We start from the raw sequence: 20,767 nt of genomic DNA on the forward strand, positions 1-20,767 counted from the left end.
TCTTGTTTAGCTCCATATTTCTCTTTAGTGTCATTTTCACAAGACCGCACTTCGTTGTTTTAACTGCTGGGGAGGTATTGTGTAAGAGTCCACCTAGTGAACTGTCCATTTTGGCCGTTCCTGATTGACTAGGGATGCCCCTCTCCTCCTTGCTCGTACAGCTGCATCCAATCAGCAGCGGCCGAAATGGACAGTCCACTAGGTGAACTTTTACAGAATACCAGCCCTGTTCATTTTTTGCGCGAGGTAACTTGTTTTAATATTGCTTTTACTTTTTCTTTATTGGCTTAATATCTAATGACATCTGCTATTCACCTGAGATGCAGTGATATGCTTTTCTCTCTTTCTTTTTTAACTTCCAAGGCAGAGTATTCATTTGGAGAACCTGACTCTTGCCAGCACCTTTTGTTGTATTTTGCTGAAGCGTTGATTTCATTGTGTTAATGATGACGTTTCGCAAAACTTGTGCAATTTTTTTAACTTTTGTTTATTCTTTAGTTCAGGCTGGTTGAAAGAGTACCGTATTTTTCGGTCTATAAGTCGCACCTTTGAATAAGTCGCACCCCCTTCAAAATAGCAGTTTTTCCGGGAAAAAACGTGCATAGCAATGAAATGCAATAAAAAAAAAATTACCAACCCTTCCCCTACCAGAAAATGGGCGTTAGTGCTGCTTGTCCTTTGTGCACCTGACCTTCGTCACAGTTTCATTTAAAGGGCCCCTGATACGGATCGGACAAATTTTATAGACGCATAGGGTACAGCTAAAGTTAATCATTCGCACCACAATTTGTGTGAAGTGTCTCATATTAAGAAAGCTACGGATGATTACAAGTTACCCTCCTCCATAATCATGCATTTTCTCCTCAACTCGTTTGCCGAGTGTTCAGGGCTAAGCTCCGCCTTCACTGACTCTGCGCCATGATGGCAGGTCATGTCGTCGACTTCCGGTACTCTAGGAGTGAGTGTGCAAGGCTTCTCCAAACTCTCCGCCAGCTGCTTGGCAGTCCACTCCAAGTGAAAGCTATTGAAGCAGTGTGCATTGTGAGCATTCTGTCACATTGTCGAACGTGTCTGGTATTCCGGTAACCGCAGGCGAGCTGGGCGTTTTGATGGATGGCTGGAGGCATAAACTCAAGCTGATGAAGGAACTTTAGCGTAGACGTACTTGAGCGGCCTGATCGGTGTGCAAAGCTCTGCACCTGTTGGTGCAGAGCTTAACCAGTCAAACAAGGTGCTAATATTGCTCTAAGTAAAACATTTTAGACATTTACAAAAACAATGTTTTGATGATTATACTCCTGCGAAAAATTTGCACCAGCAACAAAGAAGAATACATTTCGTTACTGCTACTGTGTGTGGTTGAGCTCAGTGCCACCAGGTGGCTGCACCATGTAGACCATTCACATTTGTGCTTCTGCTCATCCCGAGAAACGGCACGGTCAAACGGCCAGGTCCTGTTTTCTTACGCTTGCGTTTACCAGAATACCGGACTCGCAAACGCTATTGCGTTAGTAATCCTCCGGTGTAAAGCGACAGCCGCAAATGCACAAATCCTGGCGCCAATCAGATAGCGGCAGTCCGATGCGCTGCAGCCAGTCCGCTCATCTGCTGCCTTGCAGAGGGACGTAATGTTGCAGCTTGACATATTGCCAGTCACTACGTTTGCAGCCCGCAACGCAACAAAGTCGAATCATGGTGCTCGCGAAAAGACTGAGACCGACTCTGACCGCGCAGCTCTCATCAAAATGGAGCACGTTATAACACAAGCAGACGATGCTTGCTGTGTGCCGGAAGTGCTTAAGTGTAGTGCGAAATTGTTCTTGTGCATTCTTTTTCTGTTACTTTCTTTTTATGGAAACAAATTAACACACATCCAACTATTACAAACAACATTTGTTCACCATAAAGTTGGAAAAATAATTAATGACGTGCCCTGGGCAGCCAATCGGATAGCTCGCCTTACTAATGTCATTGGATTAAATGATGTCAAATGGGTAGGGGCGGCTTAAAATTCAGACGAGTGACGTGCTGTGATCGGCAGCGATGTACGTTTTTAAAACCTTATAATAAATTACACGCTTTACGCGGAGCACTTAGATGTGTCAATAAATGATTAGGAGGACCTACTTTGACTCGGTACGTTTGTGCAAAATCGTCAAAGTCGTTTCAGGGTCTCTTTAGGTAACCCACTACAGGTAACGGTGCCGGATTGCTTCAGCCTCCCGCTCCCTCAGCTCGGGATCTTCTCGTTACTGTGGGATCGCCTGGGCTTGGGCGTCTCTAACGGCTGGCTCGATGAGCCCTTTCACGGCCCAGTTCTTGCCGCCGGTTGTCGAAGGCTGCCAGTTCCTTGGGGGAACACACAACATGTGGCCATCTCATCTGTTTTCCGTGAATGAACTGAACGGAAACGAAGCCGGTGGGGTGGGGTGGAAGGCAGCGCATGTGAAACCCTTTCCTGCCATTTCCCTCTCAGACAGAAGCAAAACTGCTCTGATTGGTTGTGCGCGTGGCGTGAGCACGCACCTATACAGCTAGAATCCTTGCTATGACTTGTGCTCTGGCACCGACGCAGCTGTCAACTCATCAAACCACCCTTTCCTGCAGCTTCGCTGCCCTGGGAGCAACTGGGTTTTATTGCGTGACTACAACACCACTGAAACGCCACCACCACAATACGCACAAGCATATTGGTGCCGTTCCTGTAGAATTGCGACAGCAACGATATTGACACTCCAGGCGCATTTCTGCCGTCGTGGTCGCTGCGACGTAGTCCAAAGGCAATAACATCGTCCCTGCGTGCCGTATGCTGTCATGTGCGAACGAAGGAGTGTGACGGTGAGCCAAATCGCACACAATGGCGGAAAGTGCGAAGGCAGTGCGGGAGAGAGAGAGAGAGGGGGGGGGGGGGGGCAACTTGTACTCTGGCAGCAACTGTGCAGTTTGCGCAGGGGTGCGCGCTTATCTTGAAAGCGATCTGTAGATGCAACAACCTTGGAGTCGCTCGACTCGCAGTCGGCCTGCCACCGTTTGTGTTGCTGCTCCGTCCGTGTCACACAGCGCTCGGCAACTCGATCACAAGAAGAACCCGGCACCTCCATAGCACGCACACAACCTGTACCAAGTGTCAGAGGAGGTCATCCCAGTGCACTTAGTGTTGCCATAGCATCCAATCTGATTTTGACGGCAGTGTTTTTCTGAAAAAAAAAAAAAAACGTATATAAGTTGCACTGTTCTGCAATCGCGCCGACGAAAAATTCTGAAAAAAAAATGCGACCTATACACCGGAAAATGTGGTGCTCAAATGTGGTAATATAAGTATTAGCTCATCGCAGCAACATTTGGGTGCAAACTAGTTGGTTTGCTTTTATTATAAGTGTACAGAATAAAACACACATGATGGGAGAAGCGCTTGACCTGTGATGTGCATTTTCTTCTATGCTCTTGTTTAAAGGTGACCTATTTCAGCTTATAGTAATAATATATTTCACTGGTTACCTGTCGGCATAATTTTATGTTGTTTTATTATGCAGTTAAATTGAAGTAGCTTTTGAATACCTCTGTTATATTGTAATTCCTTAGAAAGCTATGTAAACAAATAACGATGCTAATATGTCTTACTTTCCAGGAATTATGGGGATTTATCCACGTAAGGCTAGCTCAGTTTATGGGCTTTCTTTGAGTTTGTGTCACTTGGTTCTCTCGTATGACATCTGAATTCTCTTTGGTGGCAGCTTGTCACTAAGGCCGTTTGAACCTCATAATAGTTTGTGTGCAACTGGCTTATTTTCACTGTGACTGTAACTCATGATATTAAGAGCATGGAAGCCTGGGCCATTTGTTCATGCTGCATGATAAAATAAAAACTGCATGAGTAACTCTATAAGACCCGCAATAAGGAACACATGGGACAGCTCTGAGTGTGCAACTGAATTTTAATTTAAAAACATTCCTAATCTACGCATCAAGTCGATGCCACATCAACATGCACATAATGTACCTTGATAGGCTAGGATGGCATTTGCAGCACTGTTGTAGTTAAAAAAATTATTCTTTGGTTTTTGTTTGTCTTTTTTTGCATTTGTGTGCCTAACGGTATCTGTGTAGATAAGGTAGATTTATCATGTAAAATTTTGTTGTGACTACAGTAGTGTTCTCTGTATTTCCTTATTTATGTGGATCATGTTTGCCACTGCTGTCTTCACATACCGTCATGCATTCCCTGATGCTACCTGTGGTATGATTAGGTGTGCCACGAGATATGAACAATTTCTCAGAAAAAGTAATTAAGCTATTGAGCTCAAAGCACGAAAGTTGCTTTGCACTTCTTGTGATTTCACTGCTGTTAAAAAGTGCATTGAAGGTTAAGTTTTTAAAATTTTCAAAACAGGTAATGCATGTCTTGTTTGATTCAATTTGTTTACTCACTTTATTTTTGACACAGGAAACAATTTGTACATCTAAAGTAACTTCGTTAACAGTTCAAACATTTTTAAACTACGGATTTTATAGACTATAATATGCAATTAATCTATTGCTTTGTCCTCTTTTCTCCTCGTCCCTTTGCCCACTACTGCTGACTGATGTCAGCCTTGAGTTGGACATTTATGGGGTGTTCAGCAAGCTTTTTTTTTTTTTTCCATATTCAACCATTCTATCTCTGTCCTTCTACTGCAAGGTTGAAGGCAGTTCTTGAAGCCAGTTGTTTAAGGCAGTCACACCTATTTTCTAGCATTTTCTTTCTTTGCAGGCGTTTGTGTATATGGGGCATCAACGTACACAAGGGCATAGGCAGAGCTGGGGAGCAACACAGTGTCGCTGACAGTAGTATGGGGAGTAATGCTGCTGTACATCTTGTGGCGTTCCCGTACTGGTGCAGAGTTATGAGCAAACTGCAGAACAAAAAGGTTGTTTATCCTTAAGTTGTTGAAATGAAGGGGGAAGGCATTACGGCATGTTTCATGCCTACAGCTGGGCAGTGGAGCATGTTTAGGCTAGGTTAAGCCAGAAACTCAATAAAACTTGTTGCTGGGCAAGTTGCTTCATAACGCTTAGACAGAAGATACTGCTCATAAAGGTACTGCTCAAAGTTGAAAATTTTCGCTAGTCTTTGTCTCTGCCTTTTCATTCTTGTGCGTTTTGCGCAGTCTCATTTTCGTAAGTCAAAAATTTTGGGATGCTATCAAGTCTTTGTGGGGCAGCACTGGCCTACTCTTGTGTCACGGCTTTTCCGGCAAGCTTCTACTTCTCTTAAATTGCTGAGAAACAGGCTACAGGACCAATAACAATGTGGGCCACTTCTTTAGCAATGTCAAACTTCTCACGCTTTTCACACTGCCTAATTATATGCTTGATTTTGGCAGGAATGTGAGCTGCACAGCTGGAAGGCTGCAAACAAAGATCATTTCCCATGACTCAAAATAAATAAATGATAGAGTTTTACGTGCCAAAACCACAATTCTATTGTGAGGCACGCCGCAGTGGGGGGTTCCGGAATAATTTGGACCACCTGGGGTTCTTTAATGTCAACCTAAATATAAGTACGCTGATGTTTTTGCATTTTGCCCCCATCAAAATGCGGCCGCTGTGGCTTCCCATGATTCGAAGAGTAACTTGCAAGTAACCCATTTACTTAGTATGGGTTACCAGAAAAAAACTAAGTAAGTAGAAGTACCAATAACTGACTCACAAAAGTAGTTTGCAAGTTACCAAGCTACCAACGAAAGTATATATTTACATTGACTTGAACAAAGTATTCAAGTTATGTGCAAGCCTGCCTGCCATTCAATGTTTTTTTTTTTTTGGTACTTTCTAGCATCTGTGCAGCTTTGCTGAAAGTGGCATGACACACTTAACTGGCACAGTTCGGGCCAATGCCGTGTGACAGATTTCTGGTGTATGACATTCTGTGGTAATTTGTGCATCTTGTGTGAACCAGGACAACTTGCAGCAGTTACAAGGGACCTTGTTTGGTGGCCAGAATGACCAAGTGGACCTTGGACAGGCAACACAGGTGTTCTCACAAAATGGCTTCTTCTCACAAACATTGCCACAGCTCACACTGCAAGTGAGTGTATTTCTATATGTAGTTCTCTATTTACTGACTTCTAGAAACTGTGCCACATCATTACATATACTTGTAGTTATATACTTGTGGTAGTATACGTATATGGAGCAGTAATTTATTGTCTTGATTTGTTTTGTATACACTTGCAGTGCTTGTAATATAGAATTTGAATATGACAGATGTTCTCAAACCTTTTGATCCTCTCAACCAGGTTAGGCTTGAGTGGAATCGGGCTGGTGTTGGTAACTTTTCACTGGTGAAAAATGTTTTCTATAGAGCGAAGCTTAGAAGCTCCTGGCATATGAAACACAAAGATGCACATGAAACCTTCTTTGAGCATGTCTAATACTAAGAGCACATGCTGGCAGCACATGGACTAATTTCTAGGAGTGCTTAAACATTCTTGCTTAGGTGCCCCATATCTAGGTGAAGTAAATTTCATGGTTTATTTTTGTCTTTTCTTCAGGGTGATGCCTTGGATGTGGGCACTCTGGCTAACAGTTTTGTGACATCATCACTTGGTACACCAACTGAGCTTGCTTCAGGCACGCCTGAAAATGATGAGCTGGTTGGTGAGCTCCCAGTAGCCCATGATGATGCTAATCCGACCTTATCACAAGAGTCAACGCTGCAGCAGGTAGCACAAGATGCTCTGCGTGGAACAGAAGTGGATACAGGAGATGATGACAAGCCTTTTGTGTGAGTGGGCAAATGCAGCCCTGCTCATGGCAGTAGTCTCATATGTGTGATCATAGCACAATTCCTTGTCAAATGTGCTAATGTAATGCTTGTTTTACTTTTGCATTTACAGACGTGCAGTCTTTTATGGACTATGTGGGCAAGCTCAGCGTAACAATGAGCAATCGAAGATAATTTCTCTAAGTCCAGCACAAATGATGACTTGTTATGAAATTTCTGTGCACAAAATAAGGCGACTTAGTGCTGAAAACTTCATTTCCTTCAATGTGTTTCAAGTATGGTGCCAGCTTAAGTAAACCGATGTCATGCTTTCACCATGTGGTGCTAGTTCAGTTATGTGTTTCTAGAGCTCAAGTGCAAACTCGTACGTTAGCCAAAAAGAATGTTATAAGAATATATGAAATGTTTGCTCCTAAAATATTGCAACGTCAGTTCAATGAAGTTTTCAATTTAACCTCAGAATGCCCAATGTATCATTTCTGTTAACCGAGTTTGGTACCTCAAATTCTCACTTAAGCATGGGAAAATAATGTAAAGCCCATAGTGGCATTTTTGACATGTACAAGGAAAGCTTAAGCTGTAGATAGTACAGCAAACCATTTACTGATTAATTAGCACTGTAATAAATAATTTATAACTAGAAAAACATTTCTTGCTTTCTTTTTTTATGAATGTACTCTTCATGGCCAAGATTGAAAAGGAACAACTTGGTTTAATTTTCTTTTGTGTGGAAGGGTGTTTGGGCTTTGTGGTGTAAAGAAAATTTTGGCTACAAGTACATATTTATTGAATCCAGGTCTGCCTGTACTAAACTTTGGAAACATTTGTAGAGGCTCACAAAACTAAGCAAAAATAGCTGAATTCACTTTAAAAATTGGCTGCTAATATTTTATGACCAGAAACATGTTGAACAAAGAGATTATGGGGTACACATAGGCGGAGAGTTTTCATTTTTTTGGGGTAGGCTGGGACCCGACAATCTTACTGATATATATATATATATATATATATATATATATATATATATATATATATATATATATATATATATATATATATATATATATATATATTGTTTTTTTTCTTGCACTAGAAGAAACTTGGTGTGACCTCGAAGAATTGATCTCTGAATTGACGGCGTTATATGAGTATATACAAAACCTCATAGTAGGAGACAGTTCACTTTCACAGCCTGTGTCCTCTCAGTGGTGTAATCTTCCTTCATGCAATTGTCCTGTACTTGGCTATCACTAATACTGCTTCACCTTTTCGGTGAAACTGCAGCCTCTCGCTCTCTCTCTGTCCTCTTTTCTTTTTCTGTGTGTCCAAGTGTAAGCACTTCTGTGCATGACTGCTGTTGATTCTGATTGCGAATGAATCCGACTTGGCCTCATTTCGGTTACTGAGTGGATTTTACAGTGTTCCCCAACTATCATGCACCAAGACTTAAAGAAAGAGTAGTTCTGTTACTCAAAGAAAACCTAGTGCATATTGTTTCCAGCACAGTGGAGTAGCCGCCAGTAATTCTTTCGTTACTGAGAGTTAATTCAGTAATTGCAATTAATTATCTAACTCGAGAAGTACTGTCCTTATCTTCAAAGTATCAATGAGACATTTGTAGGCACCCCCAAATGACATCTGACTGTGGTGTTTTGAGTGACATACTAATTGCGTACATTTTTTCTGACTGGTAAAGAAACCTCACGAAATATGAAAAATACCACGCGAGTGCGCTCCTACCCGCATCGTAAAGCAGTGCCCTCAAATAAGCTGATTGAAAGCAACTGCATTGTCTGTCGCAAACCTGAAGAAACAGAGCATCACCTTGATAATGGTACGGAAGGAGCACCAACAGCAGGTTTCATCGCTATTCCTCCCTTTCATTTCTATGTCATACTTATTATCCTTCTCTCAAGGCTGACTGATCACATTAATAACAAAATCCCCTTGATAACATGGCCAAAGCACAGCTCTGACCACGACAAAATGTGAAAAGCAATGTAATAGGCATAGAATGTTTCAAAATCGTGGCTTTGCCTGCACTGCACTGAAAGAATGTGTGCGAAGCTATTTTTTGTACCCGAAACTTGCTTCGGACCAAAGCCAAAATAGAGTGACCATATTATTTTTCATGAAAGTGTATATGTGCTTCAAAAACAGGTTCGTGTCAAAAAATAAAAGCGAAATAAACAGACCAGGAAGCAACCAATGTCTCAAAAAAAGGCAAAACCGATGCATTCAAGAAAGTAGATACAGTTAAACCTGCGTATAACAAACCTCTATACAATGAATTCTTCGATATTCCGAAGTTTTTGTATTCCCCGCCGTCACTCCATAGAAGCACATGTATTTGTGACCTCTATGTAACAAAGTGGCAGCAAGAGACACCCTGGAAATAATGAATTCCCTTTGCCGACCACCTAGTGGATTTTGCCCCAAATTTTGTTATATTAGCACGAGCAACAGCCGCATGCATCTCCTGCGGTTGCCCCGCCGCCGACGGAGCACGAAGCGCAGTTATCCCGCTTGGCATGCACATAGTAGCCCCGGCGACAGCGAGACTTCCGCAGAGTGCTGCCGGCACTACACACAGGGAAGCACGGAGCAACACGCCCCAGAGAGTAGGGAGGATCGACGCTTGTCCGCACTCGTCTACATGTGCATTTATGCACCCCCTGCGTCCTTTGAGCCGGCCGAGAGAGAATTTGATTATGTAGAGGAAGAGGTGCTACACATTCATTGAGGCACCCCCTGCATCCCTTGAGCCGGCCGGCAACGCAATTCTTGATGAAAGTGATCTAAGGAAGGGAAAGGCGCTTGATTCTGCAAGCCATGAGGGAGCACAGCAAAGTGTCGCTGCGGCCGTGTCGTTGTTTCCTCCTCCTTTCAAACATCCCGCCGCTCGTTCTAAGTAACGTTGCTGCCACTTGCCGGTTGCCGGCGGCACGACGGCAGCGCCACTCTTTGGTAGCTGCAGAAGTGTATGCACTTCACTTCGTTTACCTGACACCAGGTGACACTACTAAGAAGAAAAGGATTGCTTTTTATGTCTCGTGGAGTTGTGGTCACTCTTTGTCTCTTCGTTTTTGACACCGTACGCATGTGTGAGCTGGCTCCTCTGTCCACGCATCCTCTCACTTCGGTGTATCATTCCAAGGATGAGTGCCTTGATGAAGAAACAAAAAATTGACTCTTGAAGACAAAGTGGCCATCTTGGATGCTGTTTCTGGAGGCGAAAAAAAGAAGGATGTAGCTGCCAAATTTGGCATACCAGCTAGTTCTTTGTCTATAATTCTGAACGCAAAAGATGTGATTCGCAGTGCAGTGGAGTCAGGTGCCGACTGCAAGAAGAAGCAAAAGTCAGCAACATACACTGACGTTGCCAAGGTGGTGTTTACTTGGTTCATGGACATGAGAGGACGAAATGTTCTCATCAGCGCCGCTGTTTTGCAGCCAAAAGCAAGGGAATATGCTTGTATCTTGGGCTGCAATGATTTAAAAGCAAGTAACGGGTGGCTTCAAGGCTTCAAAAGCAGGTATGGAATCGTCGGCAGAGTAATTAGCAGCGAGTCCTCCTCTGCGGACAGCGTTGGTTCCATTTCTTGGATTGAGCCCAAGCTACCAGGCATTTTGGAGCGTTACGCCGCATGTGATACATACAACGTTGACAAGACAAGCCTTTTTTATTAATTGCTCCCAAACGACACCCTTACGCTAAAAGAAGACGTCTGCCACGGCGGCAAGCAGAGTAAACGTTGCTTGACTATTTTTTTCTGCGTAAATTCGGACGGAAGCGACAAGCGAGTTCCGCTGGTTATCGGCAAAAGCGCCCTGCCCAGGTGCTTTAAAGGGCCCCTCACGAGGTCTGGCCATTTTGAGCTGACAAGCGCAGAGCATATATTGTGCGATAACAATCATGTCTGCAGACTATTACATCGCTACGCGCCGCGGAAAAATCTGAAATTTCAATCCGAACACCGTTTCCCTCTTCACTTGCGGCCGCCGCACACCAAGCTGGACGGTGACGTAATCGTGCCCCTGCTCCTATATAATCGTGTCCCCACTGTGACGTCGCTCGTGGTGACACGTGACTTCTAGAATTATTCAAGACGTCTGTTATCTGTGTGATCTGTTGCTTGAATTGACGAATTGAAGTTTAGAGAAATAATAAAACACACAAATGGAATGTCTGTGTTTTCTGTTTTACTTAGCACGGAAGCAAGAGAGATATAGAGTACTTCCGCTTCGTCTGCATGTTCCCACGGTCGTGCGCTCACGTGCGCAGGTGCCGAAGCTATGCCATTTTCTACCATGTTCCAGCGCATGATCACGCTCTCCAATCCGCTTATTCTGCCTTACTATTCGTGTAGCACTGAATTATACCGCTAGTCATGTTTCCTTGTGCACATCACGCAAAATCGTGTGCTGTGCGAACGAGACAACAGCTCGCGTGCGGCGTGGTCAGCGGAAATGCGTAGCACAGGAAAAAAAAAAAAAAGTGAGGAGAAAAAAAAATGAAGGTGGGGCCTGTGAAGTATGCGTCATGCGATTCTCGAGGTCTGGTACAAGAGAACACAGGGAAGGAATTTCGCTTGCGAGGACTAGACGGGGCGAGTAGAGAAGCGTCTTGCTTGGCAGTGAAGCCTGCCTGCTGAAATCATGGGTTCGCGGCACTGAACTATTTCTATCTCGGCTATTAATAAGCCGATTTGAAAATTTTGTTCGGCAGAACGCTCCCTAGTGGACACGTAACAACTTCCAGTGTATGACCAAAATTTGCTATGGGGCCTGGTGAGGGGCCCTTTATAGGGACACACAGAATGCCTGTGAAATACGTGGTAAATGCGAAAGCGTGGATGACACGGGGCATATTTAGTGACTGGTTGAGAGAGCTTGACAAAGATATCAAGAAACAAGGCCATTCAGCCATTCGCTCATTCGCTCAAACAGGCCATTCGCTCATTCAGCCCCTTGACAGAGGAATTATTAACAGTGTGAAGTGCTCCTACCGGCGTAGACTAATCCAAAGGCTGCTTCTGAACATTCGTCTTCAGCAGGAAACAAAGGTGGAAATTTTTCAAGCAGTTGAGATGCTTGAAGCATCCTGGCGGGAAACAAGTGCAGACATTATTATGAACTGGTTCAGCAAGGCCCGGCTCACAAAAGAGGTTCAGGCTGTGGAAACTGACAGTAGAGAGGAAGAGCTTTCAGGCTCGCCTGATCTCGCCGAAGCTTGGGTTTCACTGCGTGCGAAATCACTGCAGCCCTGGATGATGTGCAGCTTTGTGATTTTTTGTATGCGGACGACTGCACCGTCACTACCGAAGAGATCTCGGATGAGGCGCTGGTGGAAAGTATCCGATATCACAGTGACGACGACGAATCTTCGGAGCTTGATTCATCATGTGCACTGCCTTTTCCGAAGGAAGGGCTGGATGCCATTGACGTTTTGCAATGCGTTGCGGGCTCACTAGACGATGATGGAATAGCGTTGTGTACCTTGGGGATGTCTTATGAGTGTTATTTGAACCGCACCGATGGCACCGGCTATTGGAATCTCAGCGCTGCCACCAGCTGTTGGAACCTCAGTGCTGACACCCGTTGTTGCAACCGGACCGTTGGTGCCCGTTGTTGCAAATGGGTCGCAAGCCCCAAGGGTAGCGTTGGCCTGGCGGCCTGGGGCACACTGGAAGCATCCGAAGGTCCCAGCAAAGCATGAGTCGACTGCTAACAGAACAACTTGTTTATTCTAGCATCGCAAAGAGCGGGCGGTCAGGTCGACCGAAGTAGAGAGACGGGAGAGCACGTTACTCAACAGAAGAAATCGGAGCCTCTCTCCTGGCGTCCGGGGGCAGCTGCTCTTATACTCTTGGCGTCGCGGGCAAGAAGGAAGGTCACGGGACGACACCACGTGACAGCAAGGCACGGACGGACTGAGACATGTAGAGACGAGTGTAGTGACGCATCAGCCGGGCCGGCGCCGGTCAGACCTCCTCGCTTCACACTTGGGGAGCTCCTCTCCCCGGCTGCCGCGCTTTGACAAGCGTGGGCACACACACAGGCATACACAAAGACACGTGGCACTGAACATGCCGGGACGCGCTCGGCGGGGATGCATCGCGGCCGCTCCAAACGGGCCAAAATGTCCGCCGCTTTGAACGAAGCTCCGGCGTACGTTGCATTCGCGCCGGCTTTACCGCGCGTCGTAGGCGAAAACCGAAGTCGGTCGTCCCTCGGCGTTTCTTGAGCGCAGCGCACCGAGAAGGCCTCGTTCTCACGTTCAGGTTCACACAGGACACTGCAAAGTGACTTCAGGAGAGTTGCCATTTTTGTTCTCTTTCTCAGCAAGCGTTAGAACTGCGCCGAAACTCAGCCGCTCAGTCAGCAAGCACAGCACAACCCTCACTAAGCCATGCCAGGCTCTTTCCCCTTTTATACTACTGCCTAGTTCCTTACAGTAGTCTAGCAGCACTCAGAATGCGTCCACAAATCGGAAAATTGCACTAGAAAGCACATCATCACTTTGAAACACTACACAAAAGCAATATGTTAAAAATCCTGCCTCAGGAAGAAAAACATCAGTAACAAACAATTTTGAGGCTGATTCCCACGTTAGGGGCTTCGACTTAAGCCATCGGCGTTACCGTTGAGACTCCCCTTTTTGTAACGCACCTCAAAGGAATGTTGTTGCAAAGCGAGGCTCCAGTGCAGGAGGCGGCCATTTGTGGAAGAGATAGTCTGCAGCCATTGGAGAGGGCAGTGATTCGTCTCGAAGCATGCGAAGCGGAGATCGCAGCGAGCGACCGTACACTAGCTCACCTGGCGAAAACCCTGTAGCCGCATGCGGCGCGGTCCTCAATGCAAACATCACCCCAGGCAGAAACAGCTCCCAGTCAGTTTGTTGTTCAAACCACAATGCTCTCAACACGCGCTTCATGACGGAGTGGAGCTTCTCAACGGAATTCGACTGAGGGTGGTACACTGAGCTGTGTAACAGCTTTACCCCGCACCTTTCGAGAAAGGCTGTCGTCAAAGCGCTAGTAAACACTGTGCCCTGATCTGATTGGATTTCCGCAGGAAAACCAACTCGCGCAAATATGGACAGTAGTGCATTGACTATCTTAACTGAGCTGAGTTCTTTAAGCGGCACTGCTTCACGGAACTTTGTCGCTGGGCAGATCACAGTCAAAATGTGTCTGTACCCCGTGGCTGTTACCGGCAGAGGTCCCATTGTATCAATAACGAGCCGTCTAAAAGGCTCCGTAATGATAGGTACCAACTTCAACGGCGCCCTCGATTTGTCCCCTGGTTTGCCCACCCGCTGACAGGTGTCGCATGTCTTCACAAAGTGGTCTGCGTCCCGAAAACACCCTGGCCAATAGTACTCTTGCAAGAGACGGTCCTTAGTTTTCTTAACTCCTAGGTGTCCGGACCACGAACCCCCATGCGACAAGCGCAACAGATCCTGACGATAGCACTGAGGTACGATCAGCTGATCGAACTCCACTCCCCTGCGGTCTATATACTTCCGGTACAGGACCCCACCTCATTCCACAAAGCGAGCATTTTTCTTGGCGACACCTTCCTTGACAATGCAGCGTATGTTTTCTAGGCTGCCATCCTTCTTTTGCTCGGCTATCAAAGCCGACCGGCTGACTTTTAGCAACCTATTAAGTCCGTCTGACGTAGGCGCGATGAGCAAATCTGCAGATAGCTCTTCTAACTTTCCCGCATCGGGAATTTCCTCTCCAGTATCTGGTGCCTTCAACGCTACAGGCTCAATTTTATTCAGTTCGGGCGTGCTCTGAATATCAGCTTGCTGCGCCTCTGACCCTTTCTCATCGTTCAACAACGTCGGTCCCGCAACTACCGCCTTTGCAGCGAGCTCCCGAACCTTCGATCTGGTTAAGGCCTGAACGCTAGCCTCACCAAACAAAAGCCCCTTCTCGCGCAGGAGGTGATCGGACCTGTTCGAAAATAGGTACGGGTACTGGGGGGGCAGCATAGATGACACTGCCGCCTCCGTCTCAAGTGCTCCGAAAGGTCCTTCAATAAGCACTTTTGCTACGGGCAGACACACGCTATGAGCTCCCACGGCTTGCTTGATCCATGCGCACTCGCCCGTGAACATATCGGGTTCTACGTAAGAGGGGTGAACTACATCCATTGTAGCTGCGGAATCGCGAAGCACTCGGCACTCTTTCCCGTTTACGAGGAGGTCTCGCATGTAAGGCTCGAGAAGCTTCATGTTCTCGTCAGTGCTGCATAATGACAAAAACACGACTTTTGTTTTTGTTTCTGGACACTGCGCCGAAAAGTGACCCGGCTTCTGACACGTATAACAAACGCGCGCTTGCCTCGTCTCGAACCGCTTTCTGCGTTCGGCTTCGGTTGCCGCCGTCTCCTTACGTTCGGTCGGAATGCTTTCACTCGCATCCGCACTACGTGTGTCCCCCTTTGCTCTCATGGGCGTGAACTTCGGCCTCTCAAACTTGGAGCCAAATTCACCCTTTTGACCGTCCTTAGCTCCGCGAGCCCGACGCGTCACAAACTCTTCGGCTAGCTCAGCGGCTCTAGCCACCGTACTAACGTCTGGCCTATCCAAGACCCAGTACCGCACGTTCTCAGGTAACCGACTATAAAACTGTTCCAGCCCGAAACACTGCAGAACTTTCTCGTGGTCACCAAACGCTTTCTCTTCTTTGAGCCACTCCTGCATGTTTGACATTAGCCTGTAGGCAAACTCTGTATATGACTCACTTTTGCCCTTCTCATTTTCTCGAAACTTCCGACGGAACGCCTCCGCTGACAGCCTGTACTTTTTTAGCAGACTCGATTTCACTTTGTCGAAATCCTCTGCCTCCTCTCTATTCAAGCGAGCGACTACGTCGGCCGCCTCGCCGGGTAACAAAGTGAGCAAGCGCTGTGGCCACGTTTCCCGAGAGAACCCCTGCTTCTCGCACGTTCGCTCAAAGTTAACCAGGAACAAACCAATGTCCTCTCCAAGCTTAAACGGCCGCATCAGGTCAGTCATTTTGAACAATACTCGTTCTCCTGCACCATGTGCCTGATTTCCATTACGAGCGCGTTCCATCTCTACCTTGAGACGCTTCATTTCCAAAGCGTGGTCGCGCTGTTCTTTTTCTTTCTGCTCTTTTCGTTCGCGCTCATCTTTTTGCTCTTTTCGTTCACGTTCCTGTCTTTTTGCCGTCTCCCTCTCCTCAATGGTCTCAAGGCATTCCGACAGCTCGTCATCCTCAGCTCCTAACTCAAGAATAGCCCTTAGCAGCTCTGGTTTTCTGAATTTGTCTGAGACATCCAGACCCAACTCTCTTGCAAGCTCCAACAATTTCGGTTTGCGCAACGACTTCAAATCCATGGCTGCTCTGAATGCTGCTTTCTCTACTGCCTACTATTGTCTTGCCGCAAACTAACCCGGCAGCAACGACAACCACAATTACCAGCTCTGTTTCTAACACTAACAAAAGCCTGGCAAAACTCAGAAGAAGAAAGTCCCGCACTCACCAAACCTCGCAGCCAAGAATTCAGCGCAGTCGTTCCGCTGCAGGCAACCAGTCATCACACAGGGCTCGTTGCACTGCTCCCGGATGGTCGTTGTGCTGCTCAGCATACAGTCAACCGCATATCTTCGCTACTGGCCTCCGTTGTCGCGATCTCACCGCTGGCAACCAGATGTTGGAACCTCACCGATGGCACCGGCTATTGGAATCTCAGCGCTGCCACCAGCTGTTGGAACCTCAGTGCTGACACCCGTTGTTGCAACCGGACCGTTGGCGCCCATTGTTGCAAATGGGTCGCAAGCCCCAAGGGTAGCGTTGGCCTGGCGGCCTGGGGCACACTGGAAGCATCCGAAGGTCCCAGCAAAGCATGAGTCGACTGCTAACAGAACAACTTGTTTATTCTAGCATCGCAAAGAGCGGGCGGTCAGGTCGACCGAAGTAGAGAGACAGGAGAGCACGTTACTCAACAGAAGAAATCGGAGCCTCTCTCCTGGCGTCCGGGGGCAGCTGCTCTTATACTCTTGGCGTCGCGGGCAAGAAGGAAGGTCACGGGACGACACCACGTGACAGCAAGGCACGGACGGACTGAGACATGTAGAGACGAGTGTAGTGATGCATCAGCCGGGCCGGCGCCGGTCAGACCTCCTCGCTTCACACTTGGGGAGCTCTTCTCCCCGGCTGCCGCGCTTTGACAAGCGTGGGCACACACACACGCACGCACACACGAAGACACGTGGCACTGAACATGCCGGGACGCGCTCGGCGGGGATGCGTCGCGGCCGCTCCGAACGGGCCAAAATGTCCGCCGCTTTGAACGAAGCTCCGGCGTACGTTGCATTCGCGCCGGCTTTACCGCGCGTCGTAGGCAAAACGTAACAGTGTTCAGTGTTGCCTTCCCTCACAAACAAGCAACAGAGCAAAATAATGCAGTTTTTTGCCACTAAATAAATGCATTGTGGGTGAGTACCTCCAGTTACCCTTTGTTTAATTTGTGTATTTCTTTTTTGGATTTTCATGCTGAAACTGCATATAGTGAAAACCTCTTTGTAACGAAAATTTTCTAACATTTGTCAATTTCGTTATATCCAGGTTTAACTGTATACCACTTCTAAATTAGCCGAATTCGCAATCAGGATGTCTGCACAAAAAAAACAAAAGAACCCATCAGATTTCAGTGTGCCCTTATTATCTTTCAATTGGTAAGCTCCGTTGAACACCTGCCTAGAGGACGTGTTCGAATAGATCTTTTTTTCTCGCAGCTACACCGTACTGTGTTCGTTTTATCACATTTTTAGTGGCTTTCTTTATGACCGATGCCACAGTTCTACGGCGGACATCTGCTATCCTTTCCTTGAACTAATCTGACGTCTGTCTCGATCATACAAGCACGATCTTTCACATAACCCCAAAGAAAGAAATAGAGTGGAGAGAAGTCAGGTGACCTAGCCGGCCAATTTACAGGCCCGTGCCTTCCAATCTATTGTGCATGAAAAGTTGCAAATAGCCGGTTTCATGCTTGGCTGCTGCTGTAAGCGGGTGCCCAATCTTGCTGATACCACAGAAGGGGAAGACATGACAGCGGGGCTTCGCAAAGAAACTCATCCACCACTCCATAAAGGATTTCGTTCATGTAACGCTGACCAGTCAGTGTGTGATCGAAGATGGGACCGATTATAGCACTGGCGTAAATTGTGAACCACACCTTGAGCGACCACTGGTACTGGAGCTGATTGCACTTTACCCAATGTGGATTGGAGTCCCTCCAATAGTGTGCATTATGCAAATTTACCTAGGCGTTCCTGCGAAAATTGGCTTCATCTGTGCACACGATGTTTCTCAAAAAGTTCAGTGACTCATCGGCATTTGTTAGGACCCAATTTGAAAAATCTAGACCATTCTACAGGTACCTATCTTCCAAGCATTGGTGCTGGTTAAGGTGGGATGGGTGAAAGGCCATCATTTAGAATCCTCCAAACTGATGACGTGGAAATTGGTACCTGGGTGGCCACATCCTGCACACTAGTACGAGGGTTAGAGGCCATAAATGCTAGAACATCCATGCGTAGGCTAGGACTCAAAGATGGAGTTCTCCGCTGCTGTTTCTGGAAGCTGCTGGTTTGTCTCAGGTTTTCATAATTTCGGATGATAGGCGATGCATTTGGTCTACCGCCATACTTCCGTGACCGATATATATTTGCGGCTTTCCTCCTGTGTCCATTTGGAGCTCCTAAGGCAAGGATCATGTTTGCCTTCTGCTCATTAGAGAAAGAGATGGCGACTGGGTCGAAGCAAAACTCACCTTTAAACTCTATACTAACATTATCAATTCACTTTTGTGGTGACATTTGTGCACTTTACCTACACAAAGACAACAGCTATCACAGGTTGTTTCCAACTAACACCAAATGCGATGTCTTACTTTGATCGGGGCGCAGCAGATAAGGCACTAGCTTGATCACGATGTTTTTCGTATTTCGTTTATTTCGTTCTGGATAACTCAAAGGGACCCTGTTCGAGGGCGCTGCTTTATAATCTGGGTGGGAGCATAGTCACGTGGTATTCTCCATATTTCGCGGGGTTTATTTATCAGTTGTAAAAGAAATTAGTACGCAATTAGTACGTCGCTGAAAATACTGCAGTTAGATGTCCCTTGGTTGTGCGTGCAAAAGCCTCATTGACATTTCGATAATTAGGATGGTATGTCTCGAGTTAGAAAATTGTGATTACCTAATCAAATCTCAGTAACAAAAAAAATTACTGGCAGCTACTCCACTGTACTGAAAACAATATGCACTAGGTTTTCTTTGAGTTACACATTGCTCTATTTTTAAATCTTGGTGCATGATAGTTGATGATAGTTGATTGGGACACCTTGTATATATGTATGACCTTTGCATGCAAGTGACAATGTTTACATCTTTGATAAATGTTGTGAATTACTAGAAATGTTTTTTTTTTTTCTTGAGTCATTAGCATTGCTTACTGGAAAGACAAGCATTACTCAGACACACATTAATTACGTGCATTTCACACTCCGTTGATAAAAAACTCTTCCGAAATTATCACTGAAGTCTGTATGCTTTTTTTAATGGTCAAAAATGTGTGCAAAGCAATTTGAAGCGAGGTGAACATACAGCAACATATTCTTTCTCTAGGTGTAGGCTATCCATACCTTTAGAAATAATTTTTAATTGGTTACTTCCTTTTCTTTCAAAAATATAATAAACTGTGTCCTGTGTGTATATTTAAATATATTGTGTATGAACATGGTGTTTACAGTGGAAATTTAAAACAGTGTTTAAGTGAGAAAATATGGATGAGGCAGCCACCGCTAGTGCTTCTAATGTGCTTGTTGTCCTAGTGTCAGTATTTGCAGAAATAAAGCGAAAGTACGAATTAAAAGTAAGCCATTAGCCCGAATAAAATTTCAAGTGAAAAGGTCGAGGCAAGTCAAAGGAACCTCAGATGACCTGGGTGACAAAGCTCTGGTAATGATACTTTAGGTGTGTCTGTGGAGGGGTGGGGGGAGGAGATGTGGACTTCAGCAAAGCCGGGTGTGGGGTGGGGTGGGGGAAATTTGCTCCCCTTCCCCTCCACGGAAAACTTAAGAGTCGGCACTTATGGGTGGACGTACTGAACATAAGCATGTAGAAGATTGCTTAGATGAATTCTGGCTAAGCCGCCATGAAATTGGTGCAACTACCTAGTCTCAAAAGCTGTTAATGCTTCCAAAGCATGCGGTGCCTGTCAGAGGGCGAAGAAGCCTTTCAGTAAGGAAAAGGAAGTGTGGCTGTGAAGGCCACGGAAACAGGAATTTGATCGGCAGGAAGTGGTGAAAAACACTGTGACTCTAACTTAACACATAAATTTTTTGGTGATGTAAAAAAAAAAAAGAAGAAGTTTCTACTTTTGGGCCTGAGAGGCATGATCATTTGATAGCAATAAGAATTAGGGTTGTGTAAATACCAAATAGGAAATTTCGAATGTAATAGAATCAAGCAAAAATAAGAAAAAGCCAAATATCAAATTGAATATCAGAAAACGAATGCAAGGTGTAATGCCTATAAATTTTACTAAAAAAAACCAGATGCTGCACATGCCCGGGAGTCTACTCTCATTGCATAAGAGAATGTTGCTAGCTACCAATAACTTTGGCAACTAGGAATTAAGATGTACAGTATGGCCTACTCTTATTAAAGAGAACACCAAATTAATATCCCAGCACTGGTTACAGCTCAGTTCATATATGAACGTCTGTAAATTAAAAAAAAAATCTATAGAATGTTTGTTGAATACAGTCAAGTGCTTTTCTCCCTGTGAAGCTGAAGATTTAGTGGAGTTATGTTGTCCTGAATAGTGTCAGTTTAATAGGCAGTCATGCTGTGCTTCGTAGCATTCTATTAGTATTGGTCAGAAAGTTTGCTTTCTAGTCCTTCCATTTTTCTCACATGTGGGTTCTCTGGGTTATCGTCAAATTGTT

General features: G+C 45.7%; 1 protein-coding gene across 9 annotated transcripts in view; it reads left to right on the plus strand.

The window, feature by feature from the left end:
* LOC135896929 (zinc finger protein 236-like) overlaps positions 1-20,767 on the plus strand; it is a 159,735-nt gene that overhangs the window by 93,162 nt on the left and 45,806 nt on the right. For 8 of the 9 annotated variants that reach the window (XM_070530766.1, XM_070530768.1, XM_065425466.2 and 5 more), the window contains 3 exons: positions 3,629-3,649; positions 5,939-6,067; positions 6,534-6,766. In XM_070530766.1, the coding sequence (XP_070386867.1) occupies positions 3,629-3,649; positions 5,939-6,067; positions 6,534-6,766 (383 nt within the window). The remainder of the gene's footprint in view (positions 1-3,628; positions 3,650-5,938; positions 6,068-6,533; positions 6,767-20,767) is intronic. The other variant, XM_065425464.2, reaches the window with a different exon arrangement.

This window comes from Dermacentor albipictus, chromosome 1 (assembly GCF_038994185.2).
Source record: "Dermacentor albipictus isolate Rhodes 1998 colony chromosome 1, USDA_Dalb.pri_finalv2, whole genome shotgun sequence".
In the NCBI taxonomy this organism is placed as follows: Eukaryota; Metazoa; Arthropoda; class Arachnida; order Ixodida; family Ixodidae; genus Dermacentor; species Dermacentor albipictus.